A 21,819-nucleotide genomic window follows, 5' to 3' on the forward strand; every position below is an offset into this window, starting at 1 on the left:
GTCGGGTGAACTTGATCATGCACCACAAATATGCCTGAAACGGATTTACAGTTGGAGTTTAAAAGGCTCTTTGGCGGAAGTATTATTTTGGGGATTGTTAGTAAAATGTTATTTCGGCCCATGGCCATAAAAGTACATAAAAACAAAGATAAAACCATGAATATCCATTGGAAAAAATTCATCTGAAAAAACTGCAATATTTACTTCAACATCTTATACAAAGGCACTGCAGAGGCTTGCTCCTGCCTTTCTTATCCACTGAAACAACATAATCGAGGCACCTAATAAGACCAACATAATATTAAAATACACAATACTTCAATTTTCAGGGTAATATAATGGCTGTTTAAAAATACAAAAGTTGTGGGCATTACTACCAGCACTGATCTTAACAACTATGACATAGTCTCCGAGGGCTTCCAAAATATTCAGGAGCCATTTTATAGGGTGCATGTGCTTGAATAAATGCTTACTATGAGTAGACTTGAAGGTGGTTCCCAGCTCTGACGATATGGAATTAAGTTCCCCGCTTTCATATTATCTATGTTTAGTATATGAACAATAAAACATAAAAGGACCATGGTGGCTATACAAATTCATAAATGCTTTTTAAAGATTAGAACGCACTCAGTGTTAAGACCACTTCGAGCATGCCTATTAAAATTTATGTAAATACATTTTAGGGGAACTAACGACCTCAATGGTGATGCCTGTTGGCAATAGAAACTTAATTTAGTGTTGTTCCCTTTCAAACGCTTACAAATACCAGACACATTCATCTCGGGGAACATTATATCTAAGGTATTTTGTCCTAATGATCCATGCCCTATATAAATAAATGGAAACAGTAAAGCGATGGATTTGCAAAATAAGGCGTCCTTGAGATGTTGAACTGAGAACATATAGCAATGGCTTAAGATATAGCACCCTCAATCCTTTAAACAGTGGGCAAATAAAGAGGAAGTGCTAAATAGGCTCTCTTAATCTGGGACAAACCGTACATAAATCAGTATTGCTCATGTGCCAGATTAGCTGTCGATGGTTCATTGGTAATGTACGCAGGCAACATTTTATGTATAGGGTTTGGAGATAGCTGGCTGAAATTGTCTAAGTTCTTTTCATAACCAAAGTCCATTTTGACTATGAACTATTGAGATGCTTGGTTGGATTCATAGCAAGCAATACTTTCCCTATTCCTTAGAACAGCGTCAAACCTTTGAGAGAGGATTTGTTTTAAACTATGGTTCGTGGTGGGATTAGGCGAAAGATCACTACGATCCAGTAAGTCCAACATGGACCGGACGTATTTACAACATTTTACCTCTGACCCTCCATTTTGGGACAGGTGGTCTTGTCATCATCTCCCTATATTTGCCCAAATGAGGCGAATTCCATAGCCAAAGCAGATAGGGTTAATAGCAATTACATCAGAGATTTGTCTCTGATTTAATTCAAGGCGTAGCGTGGTATTCGGGAGAAAAGGTCATAAACAAAGGCCTTTTTTTCAAACATTTATTTTCGATTATATCCTTCCTAGTGGTGCTCCAAAGGTGGCCGAGGCTCTTGTCTACAAAATAAAGAGCTGAAGTACGGGAGAAAAAGCACCATTGCATGGTTTTTGGTGAAGTTCAATATTGTATTGCTCTGCTGCTGTAACTTAAGCAGGGCCTTGTCAAACTAACTAATCCAGCTATCCATGCTAGTAAACCTAATGCCTAACTAATCAACTCTCAGCTTGCTTAATGGGGTGCTCATGATGCCAAGTCTTGGTGAACTCCTAGATTGTGTTGTATGAAATGCCATAGATTTTGTTTTTTTGTAATTTATCAACAACCACTATCCTTGCATTCTTCGTGGAATGTGTTGACCTGCTTGCCCAGCCCGCTAGGCGTCAGAGAAATGAAAACAACATCAGTAAACAAAAGTAATGGTATGTTCAAATGGATTGTGTCGGCCCACGTATTCCTCATCTTTGATATACTCCGATATCCTGCTTGCAGCTCGGAACATTTCACAACAGAGGGCACCGTGCATTGTCGTCGCCGAACTCGTGTCCCTCGACTGCCTCAGACCTTCATCGCGTATGACGTTGGTGCCCGTAGAAATGGTGCACACCGCGCCTGTTACCTCAGTTCTGTGTTTCCACACAGCTGCTCGAAACAGTTCACTTGCTTCAGCGATCTATCTAACTACGCACTTTGAATTACTCGATGTCTACCACGAAAACGTGATTTAAAAGATGTACTGATTGCGGCACCAAGATGTTGAAAATTGATCCGCAGTGTGTATGTCTTTGGTGTTTGGGAATGGGCCACAAAGTCGATGTGGCTTCTGTCAATCTGTGACAGTGAAGGCCTTAAAAAAGAGGAATCTCATCCCAGGCAGGCTTTCCCCCAAGTCCGCTTCGACCTTGCGGTCAAAGGTCGAGGTTTTGTCACTCTTTATCCTCCTGGAGGAAATCCAGAAAGAGACAGCATTGGTCTTCATTCATCTCTTCAGATTCCTCGCCTAAGTGAAAACGGGTAAGCGTTCTTAAAAATAAAAAACAGCTTCTAAAACCGATTTAGAAAATTTTCGACTGGAAATCTTGAAGGTATTTGTGAAGACGGCAACACCAGTCCCTTCAGAGAAGTAAAAAAAGGCATCATTGCCTAACAGAAGGGGTTCCCTATACCACGCAAACTGAGAGGAGTAGTGAAACATGAACTACAAATGGTGTTCCTGTGTAGAAAAGTAAAGTTTGATTTTAGAATTTATTCAGCATATTTATTCAGCATTTAAGAATGCACCTGAACTTAATCATCAGATTCATCATCTATATGGTATGAATATAAGTGCATGATTTAACAAATAAATTGTGTACTAAATTGATCCACCAGTGAAAACCTCAGTAAATTGTTTAAGTTACAAATTGTTTTATTTTAAAAAGGTCAAAAATTGAGTGAATGTTTAAACATTTGTGGCTGGACTAAACACAAACAATAGTTACAAGACAAATTTGAGTCAAAGGAGTAATACAGTATAAACAAATGTATATTACAAATAAGAAAAATGCAAAAAAGAAAAGTAATACATATTGGGGCAGAAGGTAAAATGTTGAAAATTTGAAACATAAATAAGTTTGAGTGCAAAAATTGTGAACTGCATACCTGAATGGCAATTGCGATGCAATGACTTTTGCACCATTACTAGCTTGCTCTGACTAACATCAATACAAATGCGTAAGTAAACATAGGTTTTCTCCAAAGACCGAAAATCTGTCAACTTTGAATTATTTTGAATTGTGTTGCCAGCAAAATGCCGGGGAGAGGCTGTTAATTAGGACCGAATTGGAAAATCGTCTACGCCACCTGCTGTTACAGTAACATGGATAAACTAATGAACATTAGCATAATGCACCAAGCACTATTGTCATGACACAGGTATATCAAAAGGTGGGCATCTATGTGAACAGCCGGCTGGGCGTGTTTCAGAGGACTATGTAGTAGACAACCACCTCCATCAGGACGAACTGTCTCTGCTCGGCCCCTATAACAATGGAATATTGGATGAAACAGCCAATGGTCAAACTATCCAGAGGCCCAATTGAACAACTGTACCATGTCAGAACACCATATGTATTACTAACATGTGAAGGGAGGCCGAAGATACCGGAGTGAACTACCGTTGGAACCTGTTCGGTGCACCGAAATCGCCACCAAAGGGCCATCACCAAAGGATGTGACTAAGAAAGTCGAACACCGAGAACCCAAAAATTGTGAATTCTAAACTGAAAGTCTGTGTTCCTTAATTTTAAAGAGAAATCCCAATGTTGAGTAGCACAGAAATAAAATATATATAACCCGTTGCCTGCTAAATCCAAAGCAGAAGATATCTTGCCTATTTCTTAACTGATGAGAAACTACACCCATGACTGTACCCATGATGCTTGAGGAGTGGACAGGGTCCTACATTCACTTTGAAAGGCCCAAATGGTAAGGATTGGAGTACCAGTGAGGGCGCTAAAGAGAAACATGGGGAAAAGCCAAATTAAGATGCAAACCCAGGAGTTTCCAGGCGAAATTATGAATTCCCCAATAAATGTACCTGTTCCTCTAAGAGTCAATTAAGAGGAAAGGAAAAACACTATGATCCCCTGTGCCAAATTCCAAATGGTCAAAGCACTTTTAGGCAGATGCGCAATCAGGTAAACAAATGAAGCAATGGGTATTGCAGCGCTGAAACAAAAGTTGTGCAAAAAGCACAGTGTAATTAACCGACATTGGCCGCATGAATGGAAAATGACAGGAATTGACGTCTGACCACTTCACCCGGGTGGGGGAATATAACCTAGAATGGTCATCTTAGTCGCGCCCGTAAGGGGTAAAGTGATGCCACGCGTGTCCTCCGTATATTTGGCTAAATGCCATGAAAAGTTACTGATGGCTGTAAAGTGCACATGAATGTGCCGTGACCATCTAAAATGAAAATAAAGGTGCGACACGGGTTATGACAACATATGCGATGCGAGTTATAAGGGCAGTGACTCGTCAGAATCGGGCAAAGTGAAAGCTGCTGAGACGGGATGCCGGTTTGCTCACCTGACTCTCTGTAGGCTGCAGTCTCCATGATGCAGGTTCAGCCAAAATGAAGACCCATGCCGCGCATAGCATGCCACGTAAAAGCGACCAATAGTGCTACTGCTATATACTGTGGCAAAAGTGGGGGCTGTGTCAAGCGTTGGATGCTAAAACGTAATTAAGACCTGGCGTGCTGTAACTCTGCGGTCAGAAGCCCTATTCATAGATAAAGAAAGCGGACTACAGTGGTAGTCAAAACCCACTATAGGGTAAACAAAGTGATAATGTGTGAATTAATAAAGATGAGATGAAATTCGGGCTACTACTAATCCCGTAGATACAAGGGGGTAGCTACTCCCAAATAAGAAGTGCCTAATTCAAACCATGTTCTATTGTGTTAAGTAGAAAAATCCAGCAGGCTTCTTTGTTTGCTAGCGTGGATTGGGGATTCGGAATGTCTTTGATCACGTCCAACACCCGCCACAGCATAGCCTCAGTAGAGTGGCCATATTCCAGATAATGGCTCACTAGCAGTGATGTAATAGTTTTGCGCCTGATACATGATCAGTGCTCCGTGATCCTAATATGGACCGGCGGGTTGTTTTTTCCTATGTATTTCAAGCCACAAGGGCATTGGATACAATATATTGCCCAAGGTGTTTTACAATTAGTGTATTGTCTAAGGGTCCAGTTTTGTCCATCAATTATAAAGGATTTTATTTTATTCACGAATTTACAAACAGAACATGATCCCCAAGGAAAATGGCCTGTCAATGATCGAAGATCCCAACTGCTAGTTATTGATCTGTTGCTCTTTTTTGATGTGGCATGTACCAGTTGGTCTATAAGATTCTGCTGCCTTTTGAAGGCAAAAATGGGAAGTGGTTCGTTTGGTAATTTCAGTAGGACGAGAGGCCAGTACTTTTTGATATTTTTTTTTTCACCAGAAAGGTGTCCCGACTGTAGGTGAGGGCGCAAACCATTTTGTCATGTGAGGTCTTAACTATTGCTTGAAAAAGAACCTCTCGAGGGGTGAATCTAGCTCTTTTACAAGAGTCTGATACCAATTTCTTAGAGTATACACGGTCCCTACGTTTTCTTGTCAGTTGTTGGGCATGTAGGTCAGTCGGGTAGCATTTATTACATTTTATATAGCGCTTTACACCAAAGTGCTTTACAAGAGGAACAAGCAAAATACAACAAGCATTACATAACAATTGAATCCAAACCAGAAAACAGTACAAGGAACAATTTATATTATTGATGAGGTTAAGCGTGAGTGGAGAGGGCCGAAAGTCAGCGAGGGAGTAGGTGTGTGTAGTGGTAGAAACAGAAGAAAGAGAGGAAGCAAAAAGGTGTTGGGGAGGTGAATGGAAGGATAAGATTTGAGAAGTACAGAAAGAAGGGTAGGATGTAGAGGAGGAGGCGGTTCCAGTGGAAAGGAGCGAGTAATTGGAAAGAGCGGAAGCGGGAAGGGGCACAGGGTGGAGGAGGAGAGAATAGGAAAAGGTAAGCAGAGCGTAGTGAACGAGGAGGTGTATAGAAAGTGAGAAGGGAGGATAGGTAGGGAGGGGCAAGACCATAGAGGGATTTGTAGACTAGACAGAGGAACTTGAATTTGAGCTGGGAGTGAAGTGAGAGCCAGCCTAGTGGGGTGAGAGAAGAGGAGATGGGGTCATGAGGTTAGAGAAGGCAGAGGGAGCGGATGGTAGAGTGGTAGGCAGATTTGAGGGCGAAGAGGTGAGTGGAGGGGAGTCCAAAGAAGAGTGGAGCAGTAGAAAAGTCTGGAGAAGATGAGGGAGGTGATTAAGAGTTTAGTTCCGTGAAAGGTTAGGAAGGGTCGAATTTTATGGATGTTATAAAGGTGAAAGCTGCAACACCTGGCAGTAAGAGAAATGTGGTGAGAAGTGCGAAGAAAGAGAAGACTCAAAGAAATGACAATACTTAAGAACAAAAAAAAACAAACAAAAAACTCGGAAATTTAAAAAATCAGAGACAAATGCATTTCTAAGAACACTTCCCAAGGGATCGCTGGCAATCGTGCCAGATGAAGAAGCAGTACTGAATTCCACTATCACTGTAATGAGCGATCTCAGTAGGAAATCATTGGAGTAATCAAAAACAGTGGGGGTGGGGGGGGGGGGGAAGATGCAACAAAATAATGAACTTCCCTTATTATCTATCAATATAAAAAGACTTGGTTCTCCAAATCTGGGTGTGGATCTGCAAACAGATGAACAAGCCCCACTGAGTGGATGGGGGCTCTGGAGAGAAAGAGAACGCATATAAGGTGTCTAAAGAGACTCCATGTGGGATGTACTTTAGACCCCAACCAAATTCAAGTCAGCAGACATTGTGTGGGGGCTGGGAGGGGGCGGCTGTCAAGGAGTTCAGCCCCCCCCTTCTCACCTGAGTCCGTTCTTTACTGGTGTCCTTGGTCGATGCCTTCTTGCGGATGGACCGGGTCTTGAAGAAGGCTGCCCGATTCTCTTCCGAATCCAGAATGCGTTGAGTTTCCGGGACGCTGAATCCAGGAGGCAGTGGAAGCACGCTAGCCAGGAATCCAGGGGGTAAGTAGAAGGGGGAGGACTAGGAAGGAATAGCGGGATTGGAAAAAGGAGAATAACCGCGAGCTACGGAGCACACGTCTGGGCACTATTTCGCACTAGCATTGAGACGCGCGGAGCTGCGGAAGGCGTGGTCTATTAGTAGAAAAGGCTATGTCCAGCGCATGGAGCGAGAAGGGTTTACGCTGGACGGCCATTTTGGGAGTATGAATGAGTGCAAGCCTGCTGTGACAGGGACCAAGAAGCCCAAAAGGGGCGCACTCTGTGATTCATGACAGCATGCCTCCTCCGAAGACCTTTCCCTCCAGGTTTGCCCGGGTGAATGAGATGAAATCTTCTGAGCAGTTGAGGGGCCTTGATGTTTGACATAGGCTCCCAGGTTCTTTCACTAGGGGGATATCCTTTCCATTCAACCAGATATTGATGCTGGCCCCTTCTATACCTGGAATCACAAATCCGGGACACCTCGTATTCCAATTGGTTGTCGACCAGTGTGGGAGGAAGTTTGCAGGGTTTCCAGGAGGATGGATAGTAGGGTTTCAGCAAAGATGTGTGAAAGACTGGGTGTATTTTCTTCCAGGAGTCTGGCAATTTGATCTGATAAGAAACAGGATTTATAACTTCTTTGATGGGAAATGGTCCATAGTATCGAGGGGCCAATTTACTCGGCCGTAGATGTTGGGGTAGTAATTTTGAGGACAACCAGACCTGGTCACCGATTGCATAAGAAGGGCCTGGTCTTCTTTTGGAATCTGCATATTTCTTGGTCTGTTTTCTGGCCTTCTCCAAGAATTCCTTGGCCTCCTTATGTATATTGACAAGGGTTTCGATCCAGGAGTCAAGTGTAGGTACTGGTGTAGGTTGAGGAAGAACAGAAGGCAGGACCGATGGATGGAAACCTTGACTGCAATAAAAGGGGCTGGTCTTAAGTGCCGAATGGTCGGAATTGTTGTAGGCGAATTCAGGCACGGGTATCGGGAGGGACCAGTCATCCTGAACCTTGGTGGCGAACCTTGGATACTTGTGTATGAGCATGATAGAAATAAAATTTCAATTCAATTCAAGCTGAAGATTTCATTTGGATTCTATAGACAGACAAAACAGATTACAGCACTGTCTCTAGCGCGTAATGCCTTGTGGCACATTAGTGCATGCAAAGTTGGAGAATGATCAAACCTCCAGACAGTAGGCTTTACTATGGATAGGTTATGGTTCATCAGGATTAGACTTGACACACAATGGTAAACCCAACTAAACATTTAAAGTAGCTGGCTACTAGCAAGGCATAACGTCACTTGCAAACTTACTACTCCACATACACACAGAATACAATGTCTTGCTCATCAGGAGTCAATTCTCACTTGGCTAACTGTACACACTTCCGGCCATGTTAAGTTATTCCCTATACAACTTTGCCAGAGGGCTGAAAAAGAAACAGAACCTGAAATTGTTTTTCTTTATCTCCTTATTAACAGCCGGTGGCAGAACCAATTCCAATCTGCAGTTTTTGTCTTGGAACAAAGGAACAGAATCGGGAAAAGAAGGCTGAGGAGCTGATATCGTGCGCCGATTGTGGTAACAGTGGTATGTATGTGAATTCATTAGCTGGTGATGATAAATTATGTTGTGTACATATTTGTACTCTGGGTGCATTGTGTGATGCTGGAAAGCAATATAGCGGCATTCTATGTTATAATGTTACGTTATGTTACTGGGATTTATACCGCCCACTACTTCATGGTGCATGTGTGTTAGTCTTTGGTTCTAAAGAATAGTGGAACGTATCTGTACCTAGGAAACTGGTGTGGGGTGTTTGTTGCTGAAGGACATGGATAAGTCTGTACCCTTGGCTTGACTTGAGGATTAGCCAGCTTTTGAATAGAGGAAGACTGTCAATTTCAGGGTTTAGATCAGGATACAACAAACAAAACACGCAATTTCCATTGATATGTTTTTGTATGTGGATCCAATGTTATTTGCCGATCAGAGATTCCATTTTGAATGTTTGCATGATGCACAGGAAAAGGACCTTTTGCTAAAGATTGGTCCAACGTTTTAAGTTTACATTTTTTGTCCAAATAGGCAGTCAGTGAGTGGAGTGCAGATAGAGGTAGCGTTATATAAGAAGCATAGCAGTGTTGTGCCTTCTTTCAGAAACTGACATTTATTACCAAATGTCAACCAGGGAAGGTGGGTAGCAATGAGCCTTTCAATTTCTGGAGCTTGAAGAAGAAAATAAGGCACTTGCAATTCCATGATCCGCGTTGAGTGCCAAGATTTTTCACTATTGTAGTCAACAATGTGGGAGATCAATTTGTGTTTTTTTCAATGTTTATGTTCAACAGTGTGCCTCATAAAGAAAAATGTATACATTTGCATACATAAATCAGGACAATCCTGTTTTCCAGTGTCCTACATTCACAATAGTTTGAATGAAATGGTTGGATTGGGTGAGTCAGGACATATACCATGGACAGTACAGACATATAATGGAGAATATAATGGAGAATATATTGGGATGCAGTGGTAGTGTGTTTTTAATATACAAGAAGTAGGCATGGTGCTATAATGGTAATGGGTGAGGGATGTTAAGGTGGGGCAAGATCAGACAAGGAGGCATTTCTTAGGAATAATCTCTATACATAATGAAAACTCTAGGCTGCTCTAACAGAAAAGTGCTTCCTACGTTCTTACTTTGGAGAAATGATTGATACAACAGGATTAACATGACGTTTCTATGGAACAGTGCCTGGCATTGTAGAAGAGGAATTTACACAGGATTTATCTTGCCAGTCCATAAAGTGGGAGTGTGACACTTAGGGTTACAGCCCACTTTTTGGCATGAAGTCATGAGTATTGTAGTTTTTCCTTGACCTGGGTCTCCTGAGATTTCCCTGCTTAACCCCCATCACTGACATAAATACTGATTTTGCTTATTGAGCAACCATGAGTCCCTTACGGTAAAGTTGCCATGGTAGTACCCTGTTTCCCAGTGCTAGACCTCTCGTACAGTGGACTGCGTGGGCTTCACTAATTGGTGGCAGTCTTTTTATTGTAGTTGGTACAACCCGCTTTATCCCGGGGGTGTCCAAACAGGATTTCCCCCTTTCACCACACATACAGAATCCACTAGCCAGACATATTTCCACAAGAGGCGAAGTGGGATGCAGGTGTTGATGGTCATGACTAAAGCCTACCTCTGAGAGCGAGGTCTATAGTTGCCAAAACCAGATATGAGCTATTAATAAAAAGTGTTAGGAATCAAACCTGGTTTCACACCTTAGAGGTGGGAACAGGACCATGAAAGTTGAATGTGTTAGCCCCCAGTGATGTGATGACTGTCAAAGATTCATTGAATAAAACCTTATATTAGGATCACAGTTTTACCACCGGACCTCCCATATAACAGTGGAAACTGAGTGTTCCTGTGCGCATGCTCCTTGATTCAAATAGTATATTGGTGATCAATATGAATGTACCCTGTTGTCTCACAGGGTTCCATTTGTCATATGTCATGTTACTTCACAAGATTTACCAAATGTACATAATAGTCATTTATATAGACTTCTTATTTTTATACATTGTGTCAGAATATGGTTCTTCTCAGTGTGACAATGGTGCAACATACAATTCGATTGCAATAAATCATAGCTAAAATAAGCAGATGCAGTGGTTCATTTTTTGTAAACCTGAAATGCCACAATTAGTTGTGCAGTTATTAAAAAGTCAATTTCTTGCAAACCAGTAACTTTGAGCAATATACATATTGTGTAAAGCATGTGGGCACATTCTACAAAAGCCACATTTTAAAAAAAAAAAAAATCTTTGTCTTGCTGTCTCTTAACCAGTTACCCTCATTTTTTGTGCCGCCATATAGATGGGACATAGTCGATTCGGTATGTTTGGAGCTCTGCGGTATACAATATTGGGTTTAGTACTGATGTAGTCCTCAAACGTTTCAGCCATTGTGAGTTAATCCCAGTACTTATTAAGGATTTCAAAGAGTTCCTTGCTAGGTATGCAAATACACAAAGCAAATAATTCTTGTTCTTGAATAAACTATGACCCTGAATTGATGAGTATATTTTTGGGTTGGTAGGTAAAGATATGCTGGGGTTGATAGTCACTGTGCATCAGGCGACATCCTTGCAAGAAGAGTTACTAATAGCCAACACAAAGTGATCCTTGAACAAGGTTAGATTATTGTGTCATGACACAGTTGCTTGTCTATTGGTACCTGGAGGTTATATGGCTCTAATGCTTGTCCCTTCGCGGTTTTTTCTTGCTCTATCCTTTTCTTTTTGTGTTTTTAAATAAATTAAAGAATTGCAACTCCATGCTTATTAGTGTTGCCTTTTAAAAAGCCCTAGTTTCGAAGCTCATGGCAATGCAGTTCACCTTTTTGGTTTTCAACTAATTACGCACTGCCCATTTTTTATCCAACTTCTGACTCAACACTTCTAATTGTGGCATTTCAGTTTACCACAAATGCACCACTGCATCTGCTTATTTTCTCTGCAATTTATTGCAATAGAAGTGTATGTTGTTGCACCATATTCACATTGAGAAGAATCATAATGTATACAAACAAGTCTGTATAAATGACTTTTATGTACATTTGATGCATCTTGTAAAGTAACACGATATGACTAGTAAAACCCTGTGAGACAACAGGGTAAATGTTTTTTTTTTTCTTTTTTTTTTCTTGTAAAACTTCAGTTTAAATACAAACATTAAACTTCTATTACAACTATCATCTATTGTTATATAACATCGTTAGTTATTGTCCATCACCACGTTCATGCCATCAGTTCCCAAGGATCATGTCCAACTAATCCACAATGGCACAAACTCATTTTACGTTTTGTCCTGCTATGACGTATTGCCACCACTCTTCCATATTGTCATTTGCTGGGGTAGATCTCCCGAGAGAGATTGCTCGTTGGATGTTAGTTTCAGTGCAGGCAATTGAGTTGTTTTGAAGAGTCGATCTCCAATTTGCAAAAACAGCATTGATTGTTACTTTGCCGGCCCTTAACCAAAGCATTTCCTTTGTTTTTAATGCATTCAATCTGAATCACAAGAATTGTTCATGATGGTGCCTAGACGGCCAGTGTAGCATGTATTTTGGTGGAACATTTAACTTGTTTCCACTAGGTTCTGGGTTGAGAGCCTACTTTAGTTTAGCTCGTTTTTCCAAGATAATTATCCAGCTCCATTGTCCAAACTTGTTTTTGCAACTTGTGGTTGCTCTTGGAGGTCAGATTCTTTTATGTCTGCTGCACTTAGTATTTCTTCTAGCTTTAATGGCCATATTTTCAGTAGGTCCATCTGCTGGCCGTTACCAGAGTTAAAGATCTTGTATGCTGGCATTGTGGAACTAAGGCACATTTTTCGCTTTGTGGCAAGTGATTTCCACATGACCTTTGAGTGCATTGAATTCAAAGATCGCTCTATCTCATAGCTGTCATTTAGATATATCGAGGCATCCTCAACACATGTCACCAAAAGTGACCTTCTAACAAGTTCCTATTATTCTCTGAAATATTCCAACCTGCTTCAGCACCGAATGTAATTGCCGGGACCATTTTTTTGCGAATAGAAAGATAGCACAGGTGCTGATTTAAATTTTCCAAAGTCCCTGTATATTTTTGCTCCTTGGAGGCTGAGCCTTGTCATCCGGTTTTTTAAGTCCAGGATCCATGGGCCCTCACAGATTGAATTGTTGTATTGAATTCCCAAGTATCTTATTGAGGATACTTTGCTCAGGGCGTCGCCTGTAATGGTCCATCGAAATGATTTATCCTTCTTGTTTCCTTGTGGACCAATTGTCATTATCTTGGTTTTTGTTGTATTTATTTCCAATTCATTTACTTGGAGATATTCATATAACTTTGTCAGTAGGCGTTGTAGGCCAATCTGTGTACAATCTATCAATACCAAGTCATCGGCGTACGCAATATATGATATAGGGACGTTGTTTATTTTTGATGGAAAGCACTTAGTCTGAGCCAAGTGAACTGGTAGGTCTGATATAAACAATTTGAATAGTTCAGAGGCTAACAGACACCCCTGCTTCACGCCCTTGTTAGTTCTTATGATGTTAGTCAGATCGCCATTGGTATTTAATTGGACACGTATAGAAGTGTTTGTATGTAGAGCTATTACAGGCTCTAGTAGTGCAGGTGTGCATCGCTAGTTTAATTTCTGCCAGAGTTTGCCACGGTTAATACCGTCAAAAGCCTGTTTCATGTCAATAAAGGCCAAACATTGTTTGTGCCCTGCCTTTAGAGTTTCCAGTTTTAGTAGGTTCAGGATCACAAGATTTACATCTACTCCAACATCAGTCATGAAGCCAGTTTGTTGAATGTCGTCAATCATTTTCGACTGTGCCCAGTCAGCAAGCTTCCGCCTCAAGAAGGAACCAAAGATTTTTCCCATCGTGTCAAGAAGGGCAATCGGTCGATAGTTTGCCGGATCATCCCGACTGCCCTTCTTGTATATCGACACCACAGTGGCCGTTAGCCACGATTCGGGAATCTGTTTCAGAATCGACAATCTGCTGAATAAGGCCTCGGTGAACAGGGTCCATTCTGCTGAATGTTCTTTTAGCATTAAATTAGTAATCGAGTCAGGCCCTGGTGCTCGTTAATTGTTCAGGTGTCTAATTGCTAGTTGGTTATCATCTGCTGCAATTTTAAGATCCCAAGGAGTTTTTGAGCAACTACATGTCACTGGTGGTCCCATGTCTGTTTTTTTTATAGACTACTGAGAAGTAATTTTCGCAGACACTGCCTGTCAGTTCATTGATGATCGTGAGCCAGCATTTAGAGTGCCCAGCGTTGAGAATTGGCCAGATGTCTCTCGCGTTTTTCTTTATTATTAATTCCATCATCAATTCTGCACGATTTTGATCGATTATGATGGCTTGTGATTTGACCCAATGTCTGTATTGTTGTCGTTGGCCTTTAATTGCAATTGCTGCATCATCTGTGGAAAGATTTTTTTTATTTGTCTCAAATCATATCTTAGGAGATTTTTTGCTCTTTGCAGGATGTTACTGAACATATTTATTTATTCTTAGTCTGTTACCACCTGTATTTACAGTGACCAGGTCTTTGTCAATTGGGGGGGCACTACTCCTAATCCATCGACCAGCAAAGACATAATAATTCATGATCGCTGTTTTTCATCGTAATGACTCTCATGTCAAGCACTATCAATCCCAGATCGGGACGGGCAGATGTAATCTAATATTTTGTTTTTTTGGTTTTGCATGCTTTTCCAGGTAGCTATTGGTGGTTGATCACCTTTTACATTGCTATTTAGCATTTGGCGGTTTCTATTTGTCATGGCTGTTTGCCAAGATTGTGCTCTGGAACTAACTTTGTTTTCTGAAATGTTCTTGTTAGTTTGTGTTGCTTCATTGAGTTCAAACCAAGAACAATTAAAGTATCCACAGCATATGATTGACACATTGTTGTTTGCCAAGATTGCAGTGTCCATTAACTGAGTAATTGCATTTACAAATTTCTTCGTGGAGATCTTCAACTGATTCCAGTAACCATTTATTATTAGGATGTATTTGCAGTTTCCTTTTGTCACTGTTTTGGATTGTATGATTGTGCCTTTCACAAATGGGTTTGGATTGTAAGATTCTACCAGTGACCACTAATTATTTATTTTGATCAAGGCTAGTAATCCTGAATATGGACTACCTTTTTGGTTTTTTTCGGCCGGATTTAAAAAGGCACTGTAACCATCTTGTGATGGCCTTTCACGCAGCCATGTTTCTTGCAAACAGGTGCCAAAGATGTTGACTAGGGACATGTCAAAATCGTTGAACAAATGTGTAAAACCTTGAGTGTTCCAGGATAAGATTACACAAGTGTCCTCCTTGACGTCCAATCATAGTGAACAATGGTTACCTTGGTTGCTTTCCTTTATTATTCCAGTGCTATGTCTTTCGCCCGTTGCATATTTTTGTCTTTGCATAAATTGTGGGCTGGCCAGTGATATACGTAGTGCAGTAATCTTTGCCTCAATTGTCGATGTTGCATTTTCTTGGCCTACTTCTGTTCCTTCTTCAGTTGGTTCGAGCATTAGATCAAATCCAAAAGCTAGCAGTTCATCAGTGACTTGCAAGATTGTGTTTCGCACAGCCGTCGATGCAATGTGCAAGAGCACTTGGTCCGTTGCCGTTTCAGTGGGATATTCTACTATCCTCAGAGTGTATCGTTCTTAGAGACGGAACACATTTGTGCGTTTCAAATTTACGTCATGCTCATCAGTGTGAATGTTTTGGAGACGTAATTTCGAAATTTTAGTGACAATCTCTCTTTTTGTTACTGTGAGTCTTAGAGATGTAATGAACACGCTGTTTACGCTGATTTGCTGTCATTTTTGGATTTAGTTTCGTCTCTAGCTTTGGTGATTGCAATTGGATGGCTGTCTTGCATTGATTTGTGTGGGCTATGTAATTGGCATCTCTTATTTTAGGAGGTATTAAATCACTGATTATTGTGTTTGCCGTAGTTTGTGATTCTTCTTTTCCTTCGCTAACATCAGTTCCATATTTGTCTTCTCCGTTTGAATCTTCGTTATGAGAGTAAGTTGATAGGTCACACAGATCAATGGGTGAACCGCTGGCGGAGGATGATATACTTTTTTCATCAGATGATATTCTCAATAGTTTATTTGGTGGTTTCCTTGTGTTCAGTTTGTCACTGGATATTGTTGCCTTTTTTGTGCCTGGCTTTAGGGCCCTGTTTGCATCGGAAGCAGGTCGTTTGAAAATGGACGGTTTCTGAGGTAGTGTCAAATTTCTAAGAAAAGTTTTCACATTTGTCGGCGCTTTCTTTTTTGTGAGAATTTGCCCTGTGTTGGGGAGGTAGACCTTCTGCCTCTGAATCCGTTGTTGGCCCTTTTGGAAGATCATTTGCTATTTTCCAGCTGGCTTTTGCGCTTCCAGTGAAAATGCCAAATTAGACCTGGCCTGAGTTTCCGCCTGCTGTTGTATCGTGGTTGTCGCACAGTATGGCTGTTTTTACGGGTTCATGAGTTTGCATCTCATCTGACCCAGTCATTGCTTGTACGCCCTTGTCGCTGCACCCAGTCACAAAAATGTTCCCCCCCAGAGATGTAGTATTGGGGTTGCCACAATTGTTAGTAAGTTTTGATGGTTTTTTGACTTGACTGCCATTTGCATTTGATTTTTTCCGCTTGCTTTGCATTGTCCTTGTCGCTTTTGTGAGGGGCAGCTCGTTCTGAGTGTTTTGTGGGATGTAGAATTTGTCTTGCATGTATAGTCTTCTTGTTTGTCTCAATGTTCTTGCTTTTAACAAGGTCTATGCGTGAAGTTAATGTTCTCGGCTGCTTGCCCTCATGTCTCGTCCATTTAACTGCTTCTAGTATCACTTCTGCTAAGGAGTCATTTTCGCAGTGATATCTGGCTGCTAGATCTCCAAGCCGTGATTGCCAACTTGCTGTTGTGTCCGCTTCCCTTTCGATTTGATTTTGCAGAAAATCCGTGAAGGAATCAAGTTTCTCCATTTCATACATTAAGTTCTTTAGTAGAGCTCCCTGGTCTCTGATTGTTTCATTAAGCGCTTCATATAGCTTTATGAATGGGATCCTAGTCAGCGATGAGGCTGCTAACACATTATTCTGGATTTATGTTGAAGCAGCCGCAGAAAGATTTGATTTTGTACTTGTTTCATTAGGACGCTTGGTCCCAGCCGTCAAACTGAATTGTGAGTCTGTGCTCTTGTTTCCTGATGGTATGAGCAAGCCGCTGGGTTGCTTTGTCTTGGCTTTATCAACTGCAGGAGTTCTCGCTTTCCAGTGTGGAGTGCTTGTGTTTCCTTTTGAGATCTTGAGGCAATTTGGAGGTAGGACATGAGAAGTCTGTTTTGGTGTCGAGTCCTGCCTGGTTTTTTGGCCATTTATGGTATTTATGGCATCGAATTTGGGGGCGGTTAAAACTTAAAGACCCGCTCTCATAGGGGTCTGCTCTCGCTCAGTATGTCCGCCCTCCTCAATGTAAATGTCTGGCTCAGACAGTTGTTCCAATTGCACAACGTGATCTGATGAATGTCCTTCCAAGTTTATTGTCCTGTTTTGGTGGCTAGTCTGTGTTTCTATCTTGTAACAACGTGTCAGCCTTTGATAAGGCGAATGTGTCCATGCTGATTTCACTCGTGTCTTTATGGTTTGTGGGGACATGTTCGCCACACACACCTTTGGAAGGCCTGCTGTGACTTGGAGAGTTGAAATTGCTTCCATTTGCTCTTTTTAAGCCAATCTGTGTGGCCGACGCGCCTAATAGTTCTGCATCAGTCAGATCAAAGGGAGAAGAAAAAAAAAACATCAAAGCAGTCTGCATTTGGCGAGAGTTCGGGACCGACTGTTCCTAGGGCAACTGGTCCAGCAATGATGATAAGGCGTTTGCCTTGCTTGCACATCTTGATAACATTTCGGTCGCCTTCTAGTCGGTATTGTGTTTTTCATTGTCTGAGGATTTTAGCGTGACTTCCTTTTCGTGTTCGTCACTTTAATTATCAGCGTTGTCAGCTTCTGATGGTAATTGACTCTGCATAATGAGGGGAACAGTGTTGTTAATCGATGGCGACCAGGAAGAAGGTGGGGCGGGTGACACAAGGGAAACAGTATTTTTATTCAGCTGCTCTACTACCTTACCGGTATATCTCGCAGCAGCAGCCTGCCTCGCGGTGGTCCATGGATTTTGAATGTGGCGCTGCTGCAGAGTTTCATGCCTGGTCTGTGAGCTGCGTTTTCGGGCATTCTCACGGGACAACCCGTGGCGGACTGTGGCAGACTGACTGCACCTTGACTCTGTGCCGTGCTCCGCGCGAGAGTCAAGTTTTGTAGAAAAAAATTAAGCTTAAAGGGGCAGGCACAGCACAGCACACAAGATCACTGTAGCTGCAGCTCCTCACTCCAGGTTGCAGACAAGGACTGTGGCAGACTGACTCTACACCCCGACTCCGTGCCAGGGTACATTCATATTGATCACTAATACATGATTTGAATCCTTTTACGAAGGTGCACGCACACTGGAACACTCCATTTATAGTGTGATTCAAACTAGCACAGGGCTGTATGCTAGTATCTCCAGAGTGGCCCAGCACCCTTTTAGCATTTCTTTTGCAAGCCTCAAGTCCCAAGCATCTTACAACCCACAACTGCTATTTCCGGTATAATGTAGCGTAAGCCTACTTTCTTGACCGAGTTGTGGAGAACAGAAGAAACAGTCTCAACTGGAAAAATGAGGATGCTCTCTCTGCTGGTTACTGTACCACTTCAAGAACTGTTATGACAGTGTGGCTCTTCACTCTGTCCGCGGGCACTGGACCTTTACCAAGCAAAGAGATCAGAAGATATGGTCATTCCCTTCCCTTTACGTGGCGGGCACAGCCAATCTGCCCTCGAGGGTCAACTTATTTCCATGAAAGAATGCTTTTTTGTCCCTATGTAGAACCTGCACAGACCTGACACAGAGGTGGAAAAACTCACCACTATTTGTACCAGCAGCCAGCAATCTGAGCCCTTTGGTTGCTTTACCAGGGACAAAGGACTACAACCCATGCAAACCCCAAAGTAGTATTGAGATTCTAAGGAGTACATTCCAGTTGCTACTGCTGGATGCAGTCTGCATTTCCAGTACTGGATATGTGCCTTCAGTGAATCGGGAGCCCGGGAGCTGTCATCCTTGCTTGAAAATACTTTTCTTTGCCGCTGGCCTGACAGCTGGTCAAACATAATAAAAGTACCAGCACTATTTATCTTTTACCCTGCTAGGACCCATGCATTGACTGCCATTAGTCGGGAGTTGTTGACGATAACCTTCCACAAGCTTTCTTCGATTCTATCTATGGAAAGGCACCACAGTGATCCGGAAGCATAACCATATCCAAGTCATTTATTGAGCACTCTGTCCTGTACGTGCCATTGGGGACTGTGCAGCATTAGTCCCATATCCCCATTAGCCAATGAATATCTTGATCAGATCTTCAATTATTTTCTTTCTGAGATTGAATACTAGTTGAGCTTCTAGAAGTCCAAATGCCCCCTAAGATATAACCAATCAACTTGTTTCCAGTTGACCTTTCATTTAGCACTTGAACCGATTTTAGCACTTTGAACCTAACATGCAAGGTCAAATCCTTAGAATGTTCTTAGACTTTATGGAAGCCAATCATTTTCATGCAGCATGCATCAATACTTTGGCTTCTTGTAGCCATACAGTATATATACATCTTAGAACGTGTCCCCTTTCCTACACACTTATGGGCTATAGTCCTCTGTGCGGACAGGATCGGAGGATATTGCGTGACAATGTTGATTACTAAAAGAAAGTGTGCCGGTCGCATGCATGGTTGCGGCCATATTCTGCCTCAACTTTGTGCATTCTTCCAGGCCCCATCCATCAGCCCTTTCCTCCAAGCAGATTTCTGATTAAGGTAGCGTTGCATGCAGGGCAGTGACAATTTTTCTTCCTCCGTCCAAATTATTTGTTTTTTCTACTGCATTTAGGCCCATACTGTGGGCTCAAATTGTGTCTCACTTCTGGTTTAACAGCCCTGTGCATGGAGTGTCTGTCTCCGGACCATCATTGGCTAGATTGAGCCCTGTGTGCTTCTTTCACTGACAAGACCTACATGTATTCACTGGTAAGTTTGGGAAATATATTCCATCAAATGGCTCTTCAGAGTTTCAGGAACTTCACAAAGAAGGTAGTTGTTTTTGCAGGCACCTTGCCCTGTGTGTCAATTACTGTACCAAACAGTGAGTCACTGGCCTTAGGGCTGCGGTGCCTGTGCACTCTTCCTCACAAAACCAATCACCGAAGTCTGGCTGGTTACAAAGGTACACCTAGGAATCTCCCTGTTCCTTGGTGCATGAGTGGAAGGGGTACATTAATTCTTCCATGTCACACCCAGAGATACTAAAAGGTCCTTAGCTGAGCCCCTGACCACCTTTATCTGCCCCATCTACAACTATGCTGTCTGGGAAACTGGGTTCTTCTAGTAGTAGGCTTTTAGATGTGTCCCGCCCTGACACAAGTTCTGGCCAGTGTTTCAATTTTTTGGTCTTGCCAGAAGAAGACAGCCTACTAAAAGGAAAGAGTCCAAACCCTCAGAGGCCCTAGGATGAGCCTTCAAGAACAAGCATTGAAGATTTGCACCTCGGAGGAGAGGCACAGTCCATATTCTGTACTGAGACAATGGGGCAGGCTGCCTGATAATCCTCAAGTGCTAATGGACCAGCCTCCGTTGGCACCATTTCACTCTCTCAAAGTTCAGCTTGAGGTTGCCTGATCTCCCCATCCTCACAGTGGCACAGGATGTCGGTTGTAGAAGTGCAAATCCATCACCCAAGTACTCTGCTGCCTTTTGGTACTGTCGATCAATCTGATCTCCTTAATACTCTTTCTTCTTGGGATTCATGATTGAGCCCCTGCCTGGATTGAATCCTAACTTGCACCTCGCCATTTCTGTCTCCTGGAGCAACACCACCTCTCGACTCACTCCTCTGTTGGTGTTCCACAAGGCTTTCTTGGGGCCACTCCTCTTTAAACTCTGTACCTCTGCTCTTGGGGCACTCACCTCTTCCTTTGGGTTCTCGTATGAACTCTTTGCGGACGACACCCACATCTTTTTCTCTTTTCCTGAACTCTCCTCTGATCGCTATCAACATTTGTCTCTGTCATCAAATATTGGAGGCGCTCTTGTTCCCTGCCAAAAACTCTCTCTCAACTCTTCCTCTGCCTATCCAGTTCCCACCTCACTCTCCCCTACTCTTTAGCTAGAAACCTTGGCGTCATCCAAGACCCTTTTTACACCCACTCTTTCATCTCCAAAACTGAACAACTTCTTGCCTCTATTTCCTAAATACTCGACAAGATCATTAATTTCGCCACCAGGACTATTTGAACTCCCTCACGCCACACCTACTTCCTCATACCGTCACCAGGCTGGATAGCTGACCATACGAAACAAGGTCAGATTTACATTTCTTCTCCTGGTTCACAAATGTATCCATGGTACAAGCCTTCTTGTAATCTCCCCTCTGCCTCCTCGACTACTCTTGTGGCTCTTTGCCTACCCTTGTGGTTCCTCACCCTCCCTGTGCTTCCTCTCACTTTCGCTCCTGCTCTCTTCTTGCTCCACTTGTATGGAATTCATCTGAGAAACCGCCCACACAGATTTGTTCAAAACCAAACTAAAAGCCTTCCTCCTCGCCTCCAAGCGACCCTCTTAACCTACCTCTCTCCTGCCTGCTAGCTAACATTTTTCCTTTGCCTCTAACCTGCCTCTGTCCCTCACTTCCTCTACCTCCACTCTAGCTCTTCACCCATCATGGTTGCATCCTGAGCACAGCTGGCCATTCTGCCTACCTGCACTTAAAAGATGGAGCAGAGACGGGAATGCCCGCACCCCATCTAGTGGCGCGATCACGAAAGAGCGGTGGTGGTCCGGTAGGCCGGTAACGGATGCAGAGCACAGATAGTATGAGGGAGCCTGAGTCCTCGAGCTTCGCATACATCAGACTGTAGCTACAGAGACATGTAGTCAAAGGGAAAGGCAAGGAGATTATGGGAGCCAGAGACACCCAGTTGTGCAGATACCCTATGAAAGGAGGAGTGATAAAAATACAAACATTGTGATTAA

The 21,819-nt window shown here is 42.5% G+C and overlaps 1 protein-coding gene across 1 annotated transcript in view; it reads left to right on the forward strand.

The window, feature by feature from the left end:
* KAT6A (lysine acetyltransferase 6A) overlaps positions 1 to 21,819 on the forward strand; it is a 1,549,616-nt gene that overhangs the window by 303,359 nt on the left and 1,224,438 nt on the right. The window contains exon 3 of the mRNA XM_069617664.1: positions 8,602 to 8,710. Coding sequence (XP_069473765.1) covers positions 8,602 to 8,710 — 109 coding nt within the window. The remainder of the gene's footprint in view (positions 1 to 8,601; positions 8,711 to 21,819) is intronic.

Source organism: Ambystoma mexicanum, chromosome 10 (genome assembly GCF_040938575.1).
Source record: "Ambystoma mexicanum isolate Mex_15411 chromosome 10, UKY_AmexF1_1, whole genome shotgun sequence".
Lineage (NCBI taxonomy): Eukaryota > Metazoa > Chordata > Amphibia > Caudata > Ambystomatidae > Ambystoma > Ambystoma mexicanum.